The 19,480-nt window shown below is 40.8% G+C and overlaps 1 protein-coding gene across 6 annotated transcripts in view; it reads right to left on the bottom strand.

Moving 5' to 3' along the window:
- Positions 1-344: 344 nt before the first annotated feature.
- BORCS5 (BLOC-1 related complex subunit 5) overlaps positions 345-19,480 on the bottom strand; it is a 94,470-nt gene continuing 75,334 nt past the window's right edge. For 4 of the 6 annotated variants that reach the window (XM_055336699.1, XM_055336698.1, XM_055336700.1 and 1 more), the window contains exons 4-5: positions 7,427-7,522; positions 345-1,078 (exon numbers count right to left, since the gene is read on the bottom strand). In XM_055336699.1, the coding sequence (XP_055192674.1) occupies positions 848-1,078; positions 7,427-7,522 (327 nt within the window). In that variant the 3' untranslated portion in view covers positions 345-847. The other 2 variants (XM_055336703.1, XM_055336702.1) reach the window with 2 other exon arrangements.

Here is a 19,480-nt window from a genome sequence, read left to right as displayed (position 1 = left end):
GCCTCTCTATGTGTGTCTCTCATGAATAAATAAATAAAATATTAAAAAAAAAGAATGAACCTTAAAAAAACTTTGTTAGGGGAATTGGGAGTCTTGCCAGTGCTGATGTAATAAAAAGAAACTTAACCACATCTGCATTAAAGGAACCAGTTAGCGGTGGGAGATGAGCCTGGTGAGGGTGTTCAAAGGAAGTCCTCAGTCTCCACTGATGACACACGAGGGACACCATAACCCAGCACACAACAAAAACACCAGTGTTCTGCCTCGGCAGGAACAGGGTGCCCCAGATAAAGACCTGGTGTGACGTCAACAGGGTAGGAACAGTAACAACACCGAAACTTGGATTAAATTAGTTCTTTATGTTTACAAATCATATCCCGGAAAGCCTACTGAGTAGGATTTCACGAAGGCATTGAGGACACAGAGCTTCTTAAAATATTTCTTCCCTTCTCTCCATATTTTTACTCCGCAAGCTAGACTTGACAATTCATTCTCAGTTAAAAAAAAAAAAATCTAAACAAAATAAAAATTCCTGACATGGAGTTCTGTAACAAATTGCTAACAATTCAAGTGCTCTAATTTCGGTTAGCACCGAGAATTAGTTTGGTTCTAGTTTGGTTCGTTTTGCAAAGGGAAGGATGCGTCAAGGAAAGGGGCAGGAAGGGCAGCATCAGATTTTCAGGCCAGCTGGACTGTTTCACCTCCCTTCAGGGAGCACCAAAGCCTCCCACCAGCTTCAAGATCCAGTCACTTCCCGTGACTTTGGTTCCCAACGTCCTCAGGGTACTGGTGGTGCGGGGCTCTGTCCCCACAGAACAGCCGCCTGGCTGGACAGGAGAGGCGGCACTTACAGCTTGAGCTCTCGGTCTGGCTTCATGCTAAAGGGCTCCAGCCTCTCCCCCTCGGGCAGCATGCTGTTGAGCCGCTCCATCAGGGGCACGGTCTGGTCAATGCCCATCTGGATGCGGCGGAGGATGGCGGACATCTCGTTGACTTTCTGGATCTGCTCCGCATATTTGGCGTATCGTTTCTGGCGCTCTTGCATGAAGCTAAAGAGAGTTTCTACAGACAAATCCATCTGTAGAGGGAGAAGAGAAGGGAAACACATTAAACCTGGTTGAACCAAGTCCTCTCAAGAGGACAGGTGTGCAGCATGAGCCCCATAAGGCCAAGTGGAAGCTGCCCGCTTACAGGAAGTGCTGGTGGATTCAAAAAAGACCCTCATGAGCACAGCGTTATCAACTGCTGCCCCACGATCATCATTGGAGGAGGACTGAGACATGGCTATTTCTGGCTCTGTTTTGGGCATGTGAGCCACTTATACCTTGCTGAGACCCTCAGATTGTTCACTCCCTACATAAAGAATCCTGGGCTTGGAAATGTGACCAGGGTTTGAAATGTGGCTCTGCCACCTGAGTTGATAATACTTATCCTTTCTGTCTCAGGGTCCACGTGTGCAAAAACCACAAATCTGGGGGCTCAGTTGGTTAAGTGTCTGCCTTTGGCTCAGGTCATGATCTCGGGGTCCTGGGATCAAGTCCCACATTGGGCTCCCTGCTCAGCGGGGAGTCTGCTTCACCCTCTCCCTCTGGCTGCTGCTCCTCCCTGCTTGTGTGTACACTCTCAAATAAATAATATAAAACCTTAAAAAGCAAACAAATAGGGAATGGATTCCCAAACTATAGGGCTGCTGTGAGGATGGAATGAGACAACACATCTAGTGCAGGAGCTGGCATGGCTCCGAGGTGCTCCACAACATGTGTCATCCTTTCCTCTCTTCCTTGAACGGCCGCGGGGTGGCAGCCACTGGGGGAGAACTGCAGGGGACAGGGTGGCTTTCTCTGACAACCAAGGCTCACATGCATATGGTGGACCATACTGCTGTGAGGCAAACTCTCACAGAGACGGTGCTGTGGGGCACTCTCTCTCCCGGTTAAACAAACTTAGGCTCTGCACTCCCATTTTGTGACTATTTCCTTCCCCTGGTGAAATTCTTTGGAAGCTGTCACCTGGATAAAAATAGGGGGAGGGCACCTCCAGCCTGTCAGGTGCCTTTACGCCCTCCTTGTAGGGAAGCCACAAGCTGCTAAGATTCCCAATTTCTACCCTGAAACTTAGTTCAGATGCTGCTTCAGCCCCTCGTTCTTGCCTACTCCAGGGACATGTCCCTTGCCCACCCCCAGCCTCATGCAAAGGGCTGGCACCTGATGCATGTTACCAGAGCCTACAGAAATGGTGTGAGGAAAACCAAACCATGGGGTGCCTGGGTGGCTCAGTCAGTTAAGCATCCAGTCTTGGCTTTGGGTCAGATCATGATCGCAGGGTCGTGAGATCGAGCCCTGAGTTGGGCTCTGTGCTGGGTGTGGAGCCTGCTAGAGATTCTCTCTCCTCTCGCTCTGCCCCTCCCCTTCCTCTAAAAAACAAAACAAAACAAAAAAGAACCAAACCAAACCAACATGAGGAAGCCAAAGCCAGTCCCAAGAAAAAAATAACCAGTTCTATTTTTATACTGTGTTTGTTGGGGGGGGGAGGTTGCCGTGGAGAGGTGGATGGTAAGGGAGGTGTTAGAAGAACTCAATGTGGTTTTTTTCTATGTTGGTTCTTTCCTCACTTGTTTTGAAATGCTCAGGGGACAAAAAAAAAAACAGCAAGTGGGAGATGTGGGAGGGAGGGAAACAACCACCTCCCAATACCGTGGAAACAATTTCTACCTTCAGATGGTTCTCTGCAGCCCTGTTCAGCACTTTGAAGGCTAAGAGTGTTCCTAAGAGTCAACCACCGGGCCTTTTCAGGATGGTAATTCAATCCAGCACCTAGAAACACTTCACCTTCCAAAAGACAGTAGATGACGTGGGAGCTCTTCCTAAGAACCAGCAGAACTCACTGACTGCCTGCTCCAGCATTTGGAACCATCTTGAGTCACATCTCACTTGGTGGGGGCGTCGTCGTTCTCCCCACACCCAACTCTACTAGACTAGACAAACACCTGTGAAGTTTATCTGAAATGGCCTCCAAGACTCTAACTTATTATGTCTTAGGCCCTCAGCAATCAACCACTTCCACCCCCCCCCCCGATTTATAGTAGATCAGACAGTGGCATTTGTTCAAATGACCTACACTTGCCCACAGAAATCCACATCCGACTGGGGCCCATGTTTGATGTATTCAGAGCTTTTGTCCAAAGCCATGTCATGCTTAGTGCCTAGGTGGCCACACATAATTCAAGCATGCTGTTCATACACGCTGACAGTTAAGTATGTCTCTCAAGAGTCAATTCCATGACAGTCCATGGAGGAAAAAAACCACAGAAGAGGAAACCTGAAGCAGAGTGACCTGCTAGGTCTCACAGTGACAGAACCAAAACCTGAACCCAGACCTCCTCAGTCAAGCATCTTCCTTTCATCAGTATTCCCTAAGCAAGAGAGTGTACCAATAGTTAGGCATGAGATATTACTTGATGCATGGCATGACATCAAAGAACATTGAATCATGTGATGGAAACATTAATGTCTTTCAAATCCTTCCTCCTCCTTTCTGACTGCTGCAAGGAAAGCGTCACATTGGTGCAAGTAAGACTTCAGTTGGGAGAGTGTAATAAAACTGGTGATGCCTCTTTCTCATGTCCCTGCCCTTTACTCCCCACCCCCCGTTTTTTTTTTAAGATTTCATTTATTTTATTCATGAGACGCACAGAGACATAGGCAGAGGGAGAAGCAGAACTCGATCCCAGGACCCCAGGATCACAACCTGAGCCAAAGGCAGATGCTCAACCAGGTACCCCAGAGCCCTTCTTTCTTTCTTGAGGCAACACTGCTGCTGATCCCTAAAGCCTACCTTTGTGTGTACCCATGTGCCTTTGTGTGAAGCCATGTGTGTAGACTTACTCCAGCACATCTGAACAGACTTTAAGGCAGTAAGTCAGTATCTAATGCAATTCTGAATCTACCATTTTGACAATCTGGAATATATCCTTATTCACCTTTCCTGGTTCTATTTTTGGCACAAAGATTCTAATAAGGAAACATATATATAATATAGATAGTCAACAGACATATATTAAGTGCTACTATGTGCCATATCATATGCAAGGTCCTGAGGGCATAGATATTGAGAACCACACTATTTGTACTCCACACAGCTTATTGTTTATGTTGAAATGACTTTTGTTTTCCACTGTCTTTGTTAACATAGCTTTGCAATTCCAGAAAACTCAGGTCCAGAAAGGGAAATGTTGCAAAGAGCTTTGTTTCAGGGACTTTCAGAGAACCATTTAAGTGAAAAAACTATTAGATTTTTTCCAATAGAAAATGACTATTTTCCACAACTCTTGCCTCAAAACCCACACCTTGCTCTGACCACATGACTCGGTTCTACTCAGTGGTACGCATATGTGGAAGTCTCTCATGGCAGCTTCTGGGTATCTTCCTGAAGACTCAGCTGGCACACACTCTCTGCTCCTTCTTCATCCCTTCCCTCTCTCTGATCCTGCTGGAATGCAGACACAGCCCTCTTAGACCACAGGAATAAGTAAGGTCACATCCTAGGGCTGGTAGAGAAGTGAGCTAGAAGTAGTCTAGGTCTTTGAGGACTTCTGTGGATGAGAGTAGTACCATGCCTGGGAGAGAAGAAGAAATTTCCATTCTGTATATGCCGCTGTGATTTTGGCATTACATTAGCTGAATACCGAGAGAAATGAATGACCCCAAATGTTACCCTACACAGGCATTTACTGTCTCTGATGTTGGTACATCTCAAAGGACAAGCGAAAAAGAAGGTGAAATTATTTGTGGGTGTAACTGTAGGCTTTATTAAGATATTAGTTATCTATAGAATGTGCTCAAACTTGTTTGAAATACCTTAATTGGATAGTATAGCCTATTTGCCCATCTGGGCAGTCCACTGCCAAAAAACAGATCTAAAATATTAGCAAATCAAACCCAGCAATATATAAAAAGGAAAATACATCATAACCAAGTAAGGATGCAAGCTTTTTCAGCATCTGAAAAAAAAATAATTTGCCATTTCAACAGAGTAAGGGTTAGAAGTTATGTAATCATCTCAGTAGATGCAGAAAAACATTTGACAAATTATGAAAAATTTTGAAAACTTGGAACAGAAGGAAACTTCCTCAACCTGATAAAGGGCACTTATGAAAAACCTACAGCTAACATCACAGTAGTAAAAGATACTTCTCTAATAAGGAATAAGGCAAGGATATCCACTCTCATCACTTCTACTCAACACTATCCTAGAAATCTTAGTGCAATAAATCAATAAAAGGCACAGGAACTAGAGAGGAATACATAAAAGGGTCTTCATCTGTAGATGACAGGACAGTGTACTTAGAAAAATCACCAAAAACTAATAAAACTAACAAATGAGTTTATCTGTAAGGTTTCAAGATACATGGCTAATATATAAAAATCAATTATATTTCTATATACTTGCAACAAACAACTGGACAATAAAATTTAAGAATACTTACAATTGCATCCAACAATTACTTAGGGAAAAATTCAACAAAATATCCATAAGACGTGTACACTGATAATACAAAACTCTTCTGTGAAAAATTAAAGGTAATCTCAAAAAATGGGTAAGTATATCATGTTTGTGGAATGCAAGATTCAATATTATTAAGATGTCATTCTTGCCAAATTGATCTTTAGAGTCAACTGCAACCTGAATCAAAATTCTAGAAGAAATTTTTTGCAGGAATTTGATAAGCTGATCCCAAGTACACAAAATGACCAAAAGAATTTTGGGAAACAAAACAAAATAAAACAAACAAAAAACTCCCAAAGTTTGAAGACTTGCAGTACTTGATTTCAAGACAGTATAAAGCATAATAATCAGAACAGTGTGATATTAGCATAGAAACAGACCTATACATCAATGAAACTGAACAGAGAGTACAGAAATAGATTTAAGCATAATATAGTTAATTGATTTTTTTTTACAATATTTCCAAGGCAATTCAGTGGGGAAAATAAAGTTTTTCAATAATTTGTGTTAGAAGAACTAGATATCCATGTGGGAAAAAAATAAATCTGGACCCCTACGCTTTACCTCATATACAAAAATTAACATGAAATGGATCACAGACCTAAACATAATAGCTAAAACTATAAAACTTCTAAAAAGAAAACAGGAGAAAAACCTTTGCTATCTTGGGGTAGGCAAAGATTTCTTGGATAGGTCCAGAGAACATATAATCATAAAAGAAAAAAGGGGTTAAATTGATCTTCATCAAAATTTAAAAACATTTTTTTAGAAAGACATCACTAAGAAAAAACACAAGCCAGAGACTACAAGAAAATATTTATAATATATATATCTGATAATAGACATATCTAGAATATGTAAAGAACTCTTACAACCCAGTATTGAGGAAAAACTCCAGGGACACTTGGATGGCTCAGTCATTTGAGTGTCCGACTAGTGATTTTGGCTCAGGTAATGATCTCAGGGTCATGAGATCGAGCCCAGTGTTGAGCCCTGCATTGGGCTCTACATTCAGCAGGGAGTCTTTCTCCCTCCGCCCCTCCCCCTGCTCATGTACATACTCTCCCTCTCTCAAACAATAAATAAATAAATCTTTGAAAAAAAAAATCCAAATTTGGGATCCTTTGAAGAGTATTGCTCAGGGGCTTTTGTCTCACTAAAGCACTAACTGAATTTCTAAGTAAAAGAAATCAGCTTTTAAGATCTTTAAAAGGAGAATTAAGTCCAGGAAAGTAAGCCTCCAACTGATCAGTTGAACATCAACTGAGTTTATTAAAAAGAAAGGTAGGGGGAGAGGGAGCTGGTGAAGAACCCTCCAGGAGATCATCTGGAAATGGAATCTGACCCTCTTGGGACAAAGAATTCAAAGAGCGTACGAGTAAAACTTTTCTGAAGATTGCACCTATGGGCACTATTAAGTAAACTGGACTACAGATCAGGAAAAAAAAAAAAGGCACCTAGCTGACTCAGTTGGTCAAGCATGTGACTCTTAATCTCAGGGTTATGAGTTCAAGTCCCACACTGAGTCCAGAGATTACTTAAAATCTTAAGAAAAAAAAAAAAGGAAAGAAAAAAAAGAGTAGCTAGGTGTTAAGTAACAGCTGTCTCAATAGAACTCCCTTCCTGAAGCTCTGACATAGTGTGGTAGGAAAATAATTCTAGTCAGTTCTCAAATCACTTTGGAGGCTTCTAGCTCATAATCATATTAACCTAAATCTTCATCCCTTGTCTTTAGATAGTTACTGCTGCCAAATGAGAAGTGGCTATTATGATGTTGCACACTGAACCTTGGGGAGACTTATTTTATGGAAACTCCCATCTTGAATGAGGTGGAATGGCAGAAAAGGACTCCATTACTTTTAGACCCATCAGCTTAAATTCTCAATAGTTCACTTCCCAAAGGTTTAGCCAGAGCTTTTACCTCAGGTGTGAACTGTTCAGACCCTCCAAATGATGTGTAGACATCTGAAGGCATTCCTAAGCTCAAAGTGAGAGTCACTCTGAGAGGAGCAGGCTTCTATGGAAGCAATACAACAAACAAAAAATTAACATGAGGCTGGGTAATCGTTCTAGATTTACAATCAACTATATATACCTTGCAGAGGAAGGCAGTAGTGTCAGAACTGGGTTAAAATTTTGATTCTGCATAGGACTGATTATCTTCTTCTTTTTTTTTTTTTAAAGTAACCTCCATGCTCAATGTGGGGCCTGAATTCATGACCCCGAGGAGCAAGGGTCACAGGCTCTACTGACTAAGCCAGTCAGGCACCCCTACCTTTGTGAATTTGAACCAGTCACTTACCCTCTTTCGAGCCTCAGCTTCTTCACCCTTAAATTAGGCATAATGACAGTACCAATTTCAGAAGGCTGATGTGAGGAGTAACGAGATAACATGTACAGAAGGCCTATAATAGCCCCTAGAAAAACAGAGCGCCATAAATTATAACATATATGTGAACTGAAATAGAAACTAGGTCTTAAAACTCCTTTTACATGACGAATGGAAAAACAAGGTAAGAAATTCAGTAAAGTGCAGGGGAAAAAAATGACATTTTGAGGCATTCAAATTAACACAATGTATCTTTGTTGTAAAGGCAGGAGAGCTTATTGTTATGTCTCATCTCTATTACATTAACTATCTCCAAGGCTTACACAATCACTCAGATGACAATTTACCATTGTGTTTTTTGCTGACATGTTTTTTGTTTTAAACTTCTGCTACTGAAAAATCTTACACGGAGCCACATTACTCATCTCGTAGTTTCCTGACACAAACATTTCACACCACATAATAACTAAAATCATTATTCACCTACAAGTCTTTCCATGTGTTTTTGATTTATATGTTCAGCCATGAGAATGAGTAACTCCTACCAATGTCTGTGATAAAATAAAATGATAAAAATATAGGTATATATGCATGTATATATATTTTTTCAAAAAATATTTTGAAAGCAAGCAGAAGAGCTTTAATAAATGCTATCTTCTCCAACAGGAGTCCATTCCTTCAAAAAAATTTTGTTACATAAAATTTCCTGATAGGGGTGCCCTTGGCTGGCTCAGTTGGTAGACTGTGCAACTCTTGATCTTGGGTTGTAGGTTCAAGCCTCACAATGGGTATAGAGAATGCTTAAAAATGAAATCTTTAAAAAATTTTTTTCTGATAAAATAAGCTTTGATGCTGGGTTGGCACAAGGTGGGTCATCCTATGTAAGATATCTAAATGCTTGATGTAATTTCCTTTTCAAAGTAATGATAATCTTTTCAAAGTAGTGGCACATACTACAAAGGCCTATAGTTTTAAGTTTGATGTATAATACAGTAAGAGCTTCACAAAGATACGGTACATCTTCTAAATTCTAAAATCTTAATTGTAGATATGTACAAGATGGTCAAAAGCAGTTTACTTATTCACAGGTCAAAAGAAAAATGAATGGGTAAATTGTGTACCACAGTTAACAAAACTCAAGTTTATATGATCAATAGACTCTTGCTTTTCCTATGTTTTAGTGAGAAGTTTTTTAAAAAATGTTAAAAGAGACTGCTTAAGAACTCAATTAAAACTATATTTTAAAAAAAGTCATGCATCTTTCCCACCCTTTAAAAGTATTGTTTAGCTTTTAATGTGATAATGTCTCTCAGTTAACGTAAGTCTCAATGTCAATTTTTATTTGGTCTCAGTAAATAGTTCACTTTCTTTTAGAACTTATTCTACATTTAAGTTTCTGTTTCCCAAGGAGGTCAATTACAGAACATGGGGGTGGGAAGCAGAGGCCACACAGGGCTAAGGGCCGTCTTGGTCTCTTCCCACATTCCAAATCCAGCCCCAGCTTTGTTCTTCCTTTGGACAGACATCCGTCTTTGGAAATGCTTCAGTGTTTTACATAAAGCTTCACCCTCTTCCATATTCTAAAAGTCAGAACTACCAATTCCTCTAATTGGAGAGCATTCTCATAGCTGTATAAATTAGTACTGTCCCGAGGGCAAAATCTGCTGTTGCAAATTCGTTTCTCCAAAGAAGATATACAAATGGACAATAAGTACATGAAAAGATGTTCCCCATCATTAGTCATCAGGGAACTGGAAATCAAAACCATAAGGAGATACTACTTTACACTTACTAGGATGGCTAAAATAAAATGGCAGACAGTAGTGAGGACGTGGAGAAACGAAAATCCTTGTGCACTGCTAGCGGTCACAGAAAATGGTATAGTGCTTCAAAAACAGTTTGGCAGTTTCCCAAAAAGTTAAATTTAGAAGTACCATTTATTTTTTTTCTCTTTTTTTAAGATTTTATTTATTTATTCATGAGAGACACACACACGGGGGGGGGCGGTGCGGGACAGAGACACAGGCAGAGGGAGAAGCAGGCTCCATGCAGGGAGCCTGATGTGGGATTTGATCCCGGGACTCCAGGATCACACCCTGGGCTGAAGATAGGCTCCAAACCACTGAGTCACGTGGCGATCCCCTAGAAGTGCCATTTAATTCAGCAATTTTACTCCTAGGTATATGCCCAAGAGAACAAAAACATATGTTCATGCAAAAACTTGCACACAAATGTTCATGGCAATATTACTCATGATAGATAAAAAGCACAAACACCCCAAATGTCCATTAATGGATGCATGGATAAACAAAATGTATATCCCTACAATGGAATATTATTGAGCCATAAAAAGGGCACACAATACTGATCTGAGCTACAAATGCAATGAGCCTTGAAAACATCATGCTAAGTGAAAGAAGCTAGACACAAAAGGCCACATGTTATATGATTCCATGTAAATGAAATGCCTAGAACATGCAATCCATAAAGACAGAAAGTAGATTAGCAGTTGCCAAGAAATAGAGGTTTGGGGGTGACTGCTAACTTATATAGGGCTTCTTTTTAGGGTGATGGGAATATTCTGAAATTAGAAGGTGTTAGATGAACAACTTTGTGAGTATACTAAAAACCACTGAACGATATCACTATAAAAGGGTGAGAGGTACCTTTAAATCAAGTTCTCAGCAAACTCCCAGAACCTTCCTTGCTTGTTCTTAAACTGACCCCTTAATGGTCGCATTCTTAATCTTGCTCCTGACTGGAGGCACCTTCTTCTTTTTAAACATTTAAATAAAATTTAAATTCAAGTTTTTATTTAAACAAGTTAACATACAGTGTTGTATTAGTTTCAGGTGTACAATATAGTGATCAGCACTTACCTACAACACCTGGTGCTAATCTGGACAAGTGCACTCCTTAACTTCCATCATCTGATTAGTTCATCCTCCTCCCATGCCCCCTCTGGTAACCATCAGTTTGTTCTCTAGAGTTAAGAGTCTGTTTCTTGGTTTGCCTTTCTCTCCCCCACCCCTCAACTCATTTATCTTTTTTTTTAAATTCCACATGTGAATGAAATCATATGGTATTAGTCTTTCTCTGACTTATTTCACTTAGCTTAATACTCTAGCTCCATCTAAATGTTGTCACAAGTGGCAAGATTTCTTTTTTATGGCTCAGTAATATTCCATTATATATACATATACACACACCACATATTCTTTACCTATTCATCAGGTGATGGACACTTGGGTTCTTTCCATAATTTAATGGCTATTATTGATAATGCTGCTATAAACACAGGGGTGCATGGATCCCTCTGAATTAGAATTTTTATATTCTTTGGTAAATAACCTAGTAGTGCAATTGCTATATCATAGCATAATTCTATTTTTAACTTCTTGAGGAACCTCCATACTGTTTTTCAGAGTGGCTGCACCAGCTTGCATTCCTTCAACAGCAGAGGCACCTTCTTTCTTAAGATCTTTCATCTACTCTCAGAACCTGGTTCTTAGGGTTAGTTGCTCTAGCTTTCACACATCAGTTATCGTCTGAATTTGTCTTTGCCTCACATGTTTAGTAGTCTCCACTTCAGAGAGTTGAGTGCCCCTTGCCACCAGTTTGGCACGTTCTGACCAAGCCTCTATCTTCTATATCCCTACCGCATCTTTACTGCTTGATCTCCACTGGGGATTCACAGATTATGAAAGTTAGTGTGTGCTAGGCTGCGACAAAAACTTTTCTGGGTCTACTCCGTGTTTTCTTGAGTTTCTCACCCTCCTCCAGATCATCATTCCCACAGAGGATTTGAGACCTCCCTGAGGCAATCTTCTCTAGGATGCCTCTCTCTTGCACAATGGACACACAATGGAAAGATGTTTTCATTAATTATACCATGGGCTAAATGACACCAATTACCACAAATTGGACACTTTGAAGTAATCCTGTTTCCAAAGACAACAGTTTGCAACAGCTTATAAAAGTACACATTTGCCATTTATCTCACATATCATACCTTTGGTCTATAAATCAAGCAAGAACGGAAGTTCCTCTCTGGCAAATCTCAATCTACATGATCTATCAAAACCAAAACCTGAAATCCATGCTAGTGGGACTTTCTGTAATATATGTGCATATTAGGATGATTAGGTAGGCCAAATATTCAGTTATTCCCAGCTGTTTTAATTAATGTAATAAAGTAACGTTTTATTTGAAAAAATAAACTACTATTCCAACTATTATCCCTTGAGTATCTATTAAATGTTAGGCATTGTTCTATGTACCACACACACATCTTTGTTCCTCATAAAAGTTCTATAGGGAAAATGTTACTCTCTTACTAGAGATGTGGAACTGGAGACACAGAGATCACAAAATGTGCCTAGGGTCACAGAGCCAGTACTAGCAGTGAAGCCAGAATTCAAACCCATGCTTCTCTACCTAATCTTTCCCTATCTTTTCCACAGAGCTAATTAATTTGAATATCAATTCATTTCAGTTAAATACATACCATGCTGAACAATGTCTTCAATACTTTTTTTGAAATCCTTAATGGATGAACTGAAATAGTAATCGTGGATAGTTTTCAAGTGGTGTGAAAGAATACACTTTTGTTTCTACTTTAACTACCAAGATTTATTTATTTTTAATAACCAAAATAACAAGCTGCCAAATATAGCCTGGATATCTACAAAACAAAAACTGAGAGGAGACCAGAGGGAATAAATTTGTCAGCAGATAAACTGAAATGACATTTTCACTGGCAAAGACTGTTTGCACACTTTGGACAGTGACATATCCCTTGTACAAGCATTTCATAATCCTTGACATCACCAAGGGGCTTTAACACAGAATGCTGGAGCTAGCTGAAAGGGTCCTTTACAGACAAAGACTACTCCAGAGAGCTCAAGCAGCTTTGCGCGAGCCCACTTGGCTGGTATGGCCAGGGCCAGGGCCAGGTTCCACATATCCCGGTCACTGCCAACCATCTCAGGAACGAAAGTTGGCCAGTGATATTTCTTTTTCCACAGTTAGTTCTACCTTGTCAAGTGAGTTAAACTGTGTAAAAACTATTACCTAAAGTTTTTCAAGTCACCATTTCTGTCCCCCCCCCCCCAAAAAAAATCTGTTGTTAATGGATGTCAAAGTCAAATCAAACATCTCTACTCCATTAGGAATAGGAACCTGCTCAGGTGGACTTATGTCTGCAATTAGGAGGATATCAGTCAAAATTGTGCATATTTTCTACTTCCTTCTGGAATTACGTAAACCTTCCCCGGGTCCTTATTAGTCTGCCATTTCCTGTTGCGAAAGGAACAAACAATGGGCAGACTGTCACCAATGTTTTCATTAATTACAACACAGGCTGAATGGAATTGATTACCACATAATGGACATTTTGAAGTGACCCTGTTTCCTTTTTTCAAACAATGTATCTAAATGTCTCCTAAAAGCAGCACATTTTATTTGGGTCTCCGAGAGAATTAAGACATACCAGGATCTCAGGAATTTGAATTGCATCACTTTGTTCCAAAACTCATTTTATGACTTGCCCAACTTCCCTGACCACCTTCCTACCCTCTGTATTAGGTCTAGGAGGGAAGATAGGAGAAAACTCTCAAGACCTTTAAGCAGTTCCCAACGCTAAATAAATGAAAGTTGGGCATGACTTCCTCCCTCCACATCCCTCAGAAAAGGGCTAGTGAATCTCTGAAAGGGAGCAAAGAAAGAAAATGATCAGGGTAAAAAGAAAAGTTCGGGGCAGAAATCCCAGTTCTCCCTCCCCTTGGGAGAGTCTTCCCTGTACACTAAACAAGATAGTAGCTCAGAGCAGACACTCACTCTCTGCCTCGAGAAGTCTCTGTTCTGCTTCCTCTCTAGATAGAGCCGCTGCAGTCAGTCCTAGAGGGGGAGTGGGGGGAGCACCAAGCCCCTCAGCACAGGTCTCCTCTTTGGCTTCCCCGCCTGCTCCTCTCCCTGTCCACTCTCACTGTTACCAGTCCCGCAAGATACTGGTAAAAGGCTCTCTTCTCAAAAAAGTGATCAGTGGAGAGTGTGGAAAGTTAGCCTCAATGAAGGCAGAGTTGGCATTTTAAATGTGTAAATGTGGGATCTTCAGGGTGATTTTTTTTAAGTGTGGCTGCATCCTCTCAGGATTGCTTTTGAAATACAAAGTATACCATGAAATTATGAAGGGAATATTGTAAAGGAACGCTGGGTCAGGGAAAGCATGTGAGCACTGCACACGAACAAGAGGAGGTAGGAAGTAAAAGCATTGGGATAAAGAATGGAAGAGAAAGAAAGAACAGCAGAAAAAACATGGGTCTTAGATCTGGGAGTCCCAGCTCTATCATTTCACAACTGGGTAACCCTGAATGGTTTAACTTTCAGGTCTTTGAGTGTCAGTTTCTTTTTCTGTCCAATGTAGATGACAGTGCATGTAAAATACCTATTCCACACCTGGCACATGGTCAACATGTAAAAAGTGACAGCTTTATTATTATTACTATTACTACTATGTTGAGAGAGAATCTGGAGAAGCTGTGCTGGTAGATGGAGCAGGTGGATGGTGAAGAAAATCTGGGAGCCACGTCACTAAACTGGACTCCTCTTCCAGCACTAAAGGGAAATAAAAGTAAGTCTTGTATGGACCTAAATGACACATTGAATATTTAAAAGCTGAGTTACGGTGACTAAAACAATGTCAAACTGGGTCATGTGCCCTATACTTCCATTTATGTACCCCAACTGACAATACAATCCCTCTTCTGATCCAGAGTAGAAAACAGATCTTAGAGGTGGTATGGAGGTAAATATTTTACCATCAAAATTCTCTACTCTGCGTGTGAAGAAAGAATGCAAGAATACTAAGATATAATAATTTGGTGTATCTCAGCTGATGCCAGAGTGTGCGCTCCCAAGCACTATGCTGGATGACCTTGTGGGACATGAGGCCCCCAGCGTTACCCATGCAGAAGGGTGGGGTGACAATTCAGACCAATACACACATTCGCCCAGCAAACACCTCCTGAGCATGGGGGAGAAGTGAGGCAGGGGGTCCCTTCTCCCCAGGAAACCAGGAATGCTTCCTGCACAGGCTGTTGGCATAGACCGACAGGATTGCTGGATCCCCCAGGAGGGAAGATGGGAGGACACACGGAGTGGCAGTGGAGACTAGACGGCAACGTGAACATGGTGGATGTGGGAGGATACGACTGGGACTACTACGCGATGGAAAGGCAGATGAGGGAATGCTCAGAGAGACTCTGGGTCTCAGCAAGGATGAAGAGAGCATGGCTGAGGGGCCTCAGGGGTGGGGTGAGGCCATTATTAAAGCTACGCTCTGTGCCACTAATACTCATACACAGCCACATCACTTCCTCCTGGTCCTGCTGCACCTGAGATAATTGTCTTTTACTCCCTAAAATAATCCTTTCATTTACACAGCTCCCTGTAGTCCTGCAGAGTACCTTCACATTCATTAATCCCACTTGCTCTGGGCTGCAGGGGGGCTGTCCCCTTAACGTTCTGTGTAAGCAGTTCCTAGTAATGGTTTGAAATGACCGTAGAGAAGTAGAAAGCTCTCCACTCATGTGCAGAATGAACTGTGGGGTAATGCCAGGATGGTATCTAAAGGCTTACAATATTAAAATATAGTCTGTTGAGGTGCCTGGGTGGCTCAGTCAGTTAATCGTCCAATTCTTGATTTCAGCTCAGGTCATGATCTCAGGGTCAGGAGGAAGACTGAGCCTCGTATGTTGGTTCTGTGCTCAGAAGGGAGTCTGCCTCTCTCTCTCTCCCTCTGCCCCTAACCCTGCTTGCGCTCGTGCTCCCTCTCTCAAAAATAAATAAATCTTTAAAATATAGTTTGTCAACACGGGCAGAAAAAAGTTAACTGTTGCCTCAAGCTCTAGGAACATATCCTAGAAAATCTTTTGGGAATCCTTGAGACCTGAACGACTTAGCAATATTTTAAAAATGTGGATCTCCAAGTGTCCTCCCAACTAACAACAGAGATAGTAAGTCTCCAGTTCAGAACATCCAGATAAGTATGACAATGAGCAGACTGTTAATAAGGACAAGAATCTTAGGCAGTGTATCTGTCATTGGTCAGAAAACTTGATAAATTTTAGGTGTAGACAGAATTTTGAGGAACAGTCTCCTAGTTCACTCAGTACCAGCCAGATCTTTATTTTAAAAGTTCTTTTCTTGAAAGGTCTTCCTGGCCCACACAATCTACAATTTCAATCCCACTAACATTTCAAATCCCTTTTCTTGCTTTATATTTTCATTCTTAGTACTTATCTTACATGCTGTAGGTTTTACTTTTTTACCTTTATTGTCTGTTTCCCCAGACATGAGGAAATAATTCTATTTTGTTCAGTGATACATCCTCAACACCTAAAACAGAGCCTGGCACAGAGCTAAATGAGTTCATAAATGAAGTAGACATGTAAAGGCACATACATACAAACTTCTGAAAGGCATGTTTTTTTTTTTAAGATTTTATTTATTTATTCATGAGAGACAGAGAGAGAGAGGGGCAAGACACAAGGCAGAGAGAGAGAAGCAGGCTCCATGCAGGGAGCCGGATGTGGAACTTGATCCTGGGACTCCAGGATCATGCCCCGGGCTGAAGGCAGGCGCTCAACCGCTGAGCCACTCAGGCATCCCTGAAAGGCATGTTCTTATCTCAGTGAGTCAGAATTCTGCAGCCAGGGAGACAGAACCCTAATAAGACTCATATATTTTGAAGGGGAAAAAAAAAAAAAAGAATAGAGGTAGTCCACGTTGGGAAAAAAGTATGTATGTTCAAGATAGACATATGTCAGACGTTGAAAATAGAATGAAGCAGGCTAAAAACAAATACCACCAATCATCTCATCATTAAAGGGCAACCACAACTAATCGTCATGTTTCCCTTGAATCTTTTTCTTTAAACGTATTTAACATAGTTGAAGTCATATGGACTGCATAATGCTGTATTCTGCTTTTTTCACTTAATGTGAAAACCTTAAGCGTTTTCATAGTATCACTTGGTATTCATTGACAGGACTTAAATCAAGTGAAATTTATCATGAAAATTTGCCCTTCTGCATCTCAAATTTGGGCTACAGATGCATCTAGGAATAACAGCTGAAAGAGGACACGTGTTCAAAGTGTAGCTCAAAATGTAATACAGCCTTGGGTATGCATATAGACTACATTTCCCAGCCTCCTTTGGAGTTAACTGCAGCCAGGCGATTGAGTTCCAGCCAATGATGGGTGACACTTATGGGTTTGGTCCACAGAATCTCCCATCTGCGCTATTCCATTCCCTTTCCTCTTTTGCCAAGTGGGTGCCATCAAGAAGTGGTCTTTGGTTGGGTATGGCAGAGCCACAAGATGGGAGGAGACTAAATCCCTGAACTCAAGGGGGCGGGGGGGAGACTCACCTACTAACATCCAGAAACATCCACCCTGAACATGAGCAAGAAATAAGCTTCTGTTGCATTTGAGCCATTACACATTTCTTCATCTATTTATAGCTGCAGTCTATCTTACCCTACCTAAAACAACTCTCAAACCTTTATTTTCCTTAATAGAATAAAGAAGTTTCTCAGGCACCATGATACTGAAATAATTAAAGAATATATTAAGTTTTTTTTATTTAGCAAACATTTATTACATGTCTACTATGTGCCAGGCATTGTTCCAAGCACTGGAGCAACATTCAAATTTGATAAAATTCTTGGTTTTTCTTCACTAAAAGAGATACAGGACAGGCAATAGCTTTTCCCAGCTCTATTTCCAGTTCTACACCCCACATGTCCTTAATGCTGCTTACTCTCTAGCTTACAGACTGCAATTACTCTGGCATTCCAGGGGTAGCACAAGGGGCCTCTACCATTGCTCACTCTGGCAGACTAGAAATGACCTATGGGAGGGAAAGGGACAGGGGCTCTAGTACCTAGCACATGTGGCTAGTACTAGAAAAGCTGGCAGCTCCAGGTGTCTAGGGGCATGTCTAGGGCAAGCAAACTATGGGGGAAATAGGGCTGCTGTTCACACATGCTCATATGTCAGTATCCAGAATTAGAATGGAGTTAAATCTTCAAGCAGTCAAATAACTGGATTTTGCTCCTGCCTTGCCAAAAAATACAAGCCCACATTTCCAAAGGCAAGTAATAAACTAGATTGGGCCCTCTTCCAGGATTTCAGCCTTTTGGCAGGACAGTGCTGGTGCAAAGGAAATGTGGGGCCAGGCCCAAGGAAGTACTGTACGGTATACCTTACAGCCAGACAAACCAGAATAAGCCCAATCCCCCATCTGCATTTCCTGCCACCCAAGGGACCAGTTGTATTTCTTACCAAAAGAAAGGTTGCCCAAAGGACAAGAATGGGGGAGAACTATAAATATATTTTAAGGTCTCAACTTGAAATTTACAACAGACAAACTTGCAAAACAGAAAGGAAACAAAAAAAATTTCTTTTAAATACCCTTGGTATGTTAGCAAACAGAAGCCTAACATCACAATGATCTTGTCAAAATTTGTAGTTTTAAGTAAACACTGCCAATCCATTTTATAATTTGACGTCAAAAAAACAGAAAACAGTGTGAGGGTAGGTTTAAAAAGCAGCAATAGGAATCTAACAAGACTGAAATTTAAAGGAGATTTAGTTCAAGATTGTATAGAATAACAGCCTTACCTGGCCAATGGTCCACATGAACCAAGTTTTTAATTGAAGGAGCTCACAATAAATGCTAATGCCACTTCAGACACTGATTCTCTGTGCAACACTGTAAGCAATCCATTTAACCTTGACCAGTATCTTCCACAGCCCCCTGGGAGGAAGCATGGTCCAGGAAGTCAGGTCAAATACTTGGAAAATGGCTCCAATTAGGTCTTAAACATTCTAGTACTGTCAACGAAAGAAATCCCTGCCCAGCTCTGTGTGCCAACCCATGCCTGGTAGCTCATTCCCTCAAACACCAGTTGAGTGTCTATTGCATGAAAAAGGAATAACTAAAATAAAAATGAAAGATTCTAAAGAAGTAGAACATAAGTAGTATGGTAAAGTCGGAAAAAGGGCTGGTGATCTTCTATCATATTTTAATAATTTCATTTTTTTAAAAAAGATTTTATTTATTTATTTGAGAGAGAGCAAAAGAGCACAAGCAGGGGAAGTAGCAGTGGGAGAAGGAGAAGCAATACAAGGCTCAATCCCAGGACCCTGGGATCATGACCTGAGGCAAAGGCAGACATTTAACTCACTGAGCCACCCAGGCACCCCCATATCTTAATCATTTTAACTAGAATAAAAATTTGGGGTAAATCCCAAAGAAACTCAGGGACCTTGTTTTCTTTATTTGTGTCATGAAAGGGTTGAATCAGAAAAACTTTACTGACTCTTTGTAATCCCACGGCTTTCACAGAACTAAAACTTTCTTACCTATTCATCTGAATCTCCACTGAATGCTTTATATTGGTTTGTGCTAAAATAGCATGCTATCAACACATCCAAGAATGAAAAACACAGACCAGCAGAATCATAGTACGAATTTAATCTCAAGGACTTACATCCAGCACACAATAACTAAAACAAAATAAATCTAGTGGTTTTATCTTACTTAAGAGGGTATTCCAAGGATACCTGGGTGGCGCAGTG

Source organism: Nyctereutes procyonoides, unplaced genomic scaffold, assembly GCF_905146905.1.
Source record: "Nyctereutes procyonoides isolate TBG_1078 unplaced genomic scaffold, NYPRO_anot_genome, whole genome shotgun sequence".
NCBI classification, from domain to species: Eukaryota; Metazoa; Chordata; class Mammalia; order Carnivora; family Canidae; genus Nyctereutes; species Nyctereutes procyonoides.
This window is presented reverse-complemented; position numbering and strand designations above follow the sequence as displayed.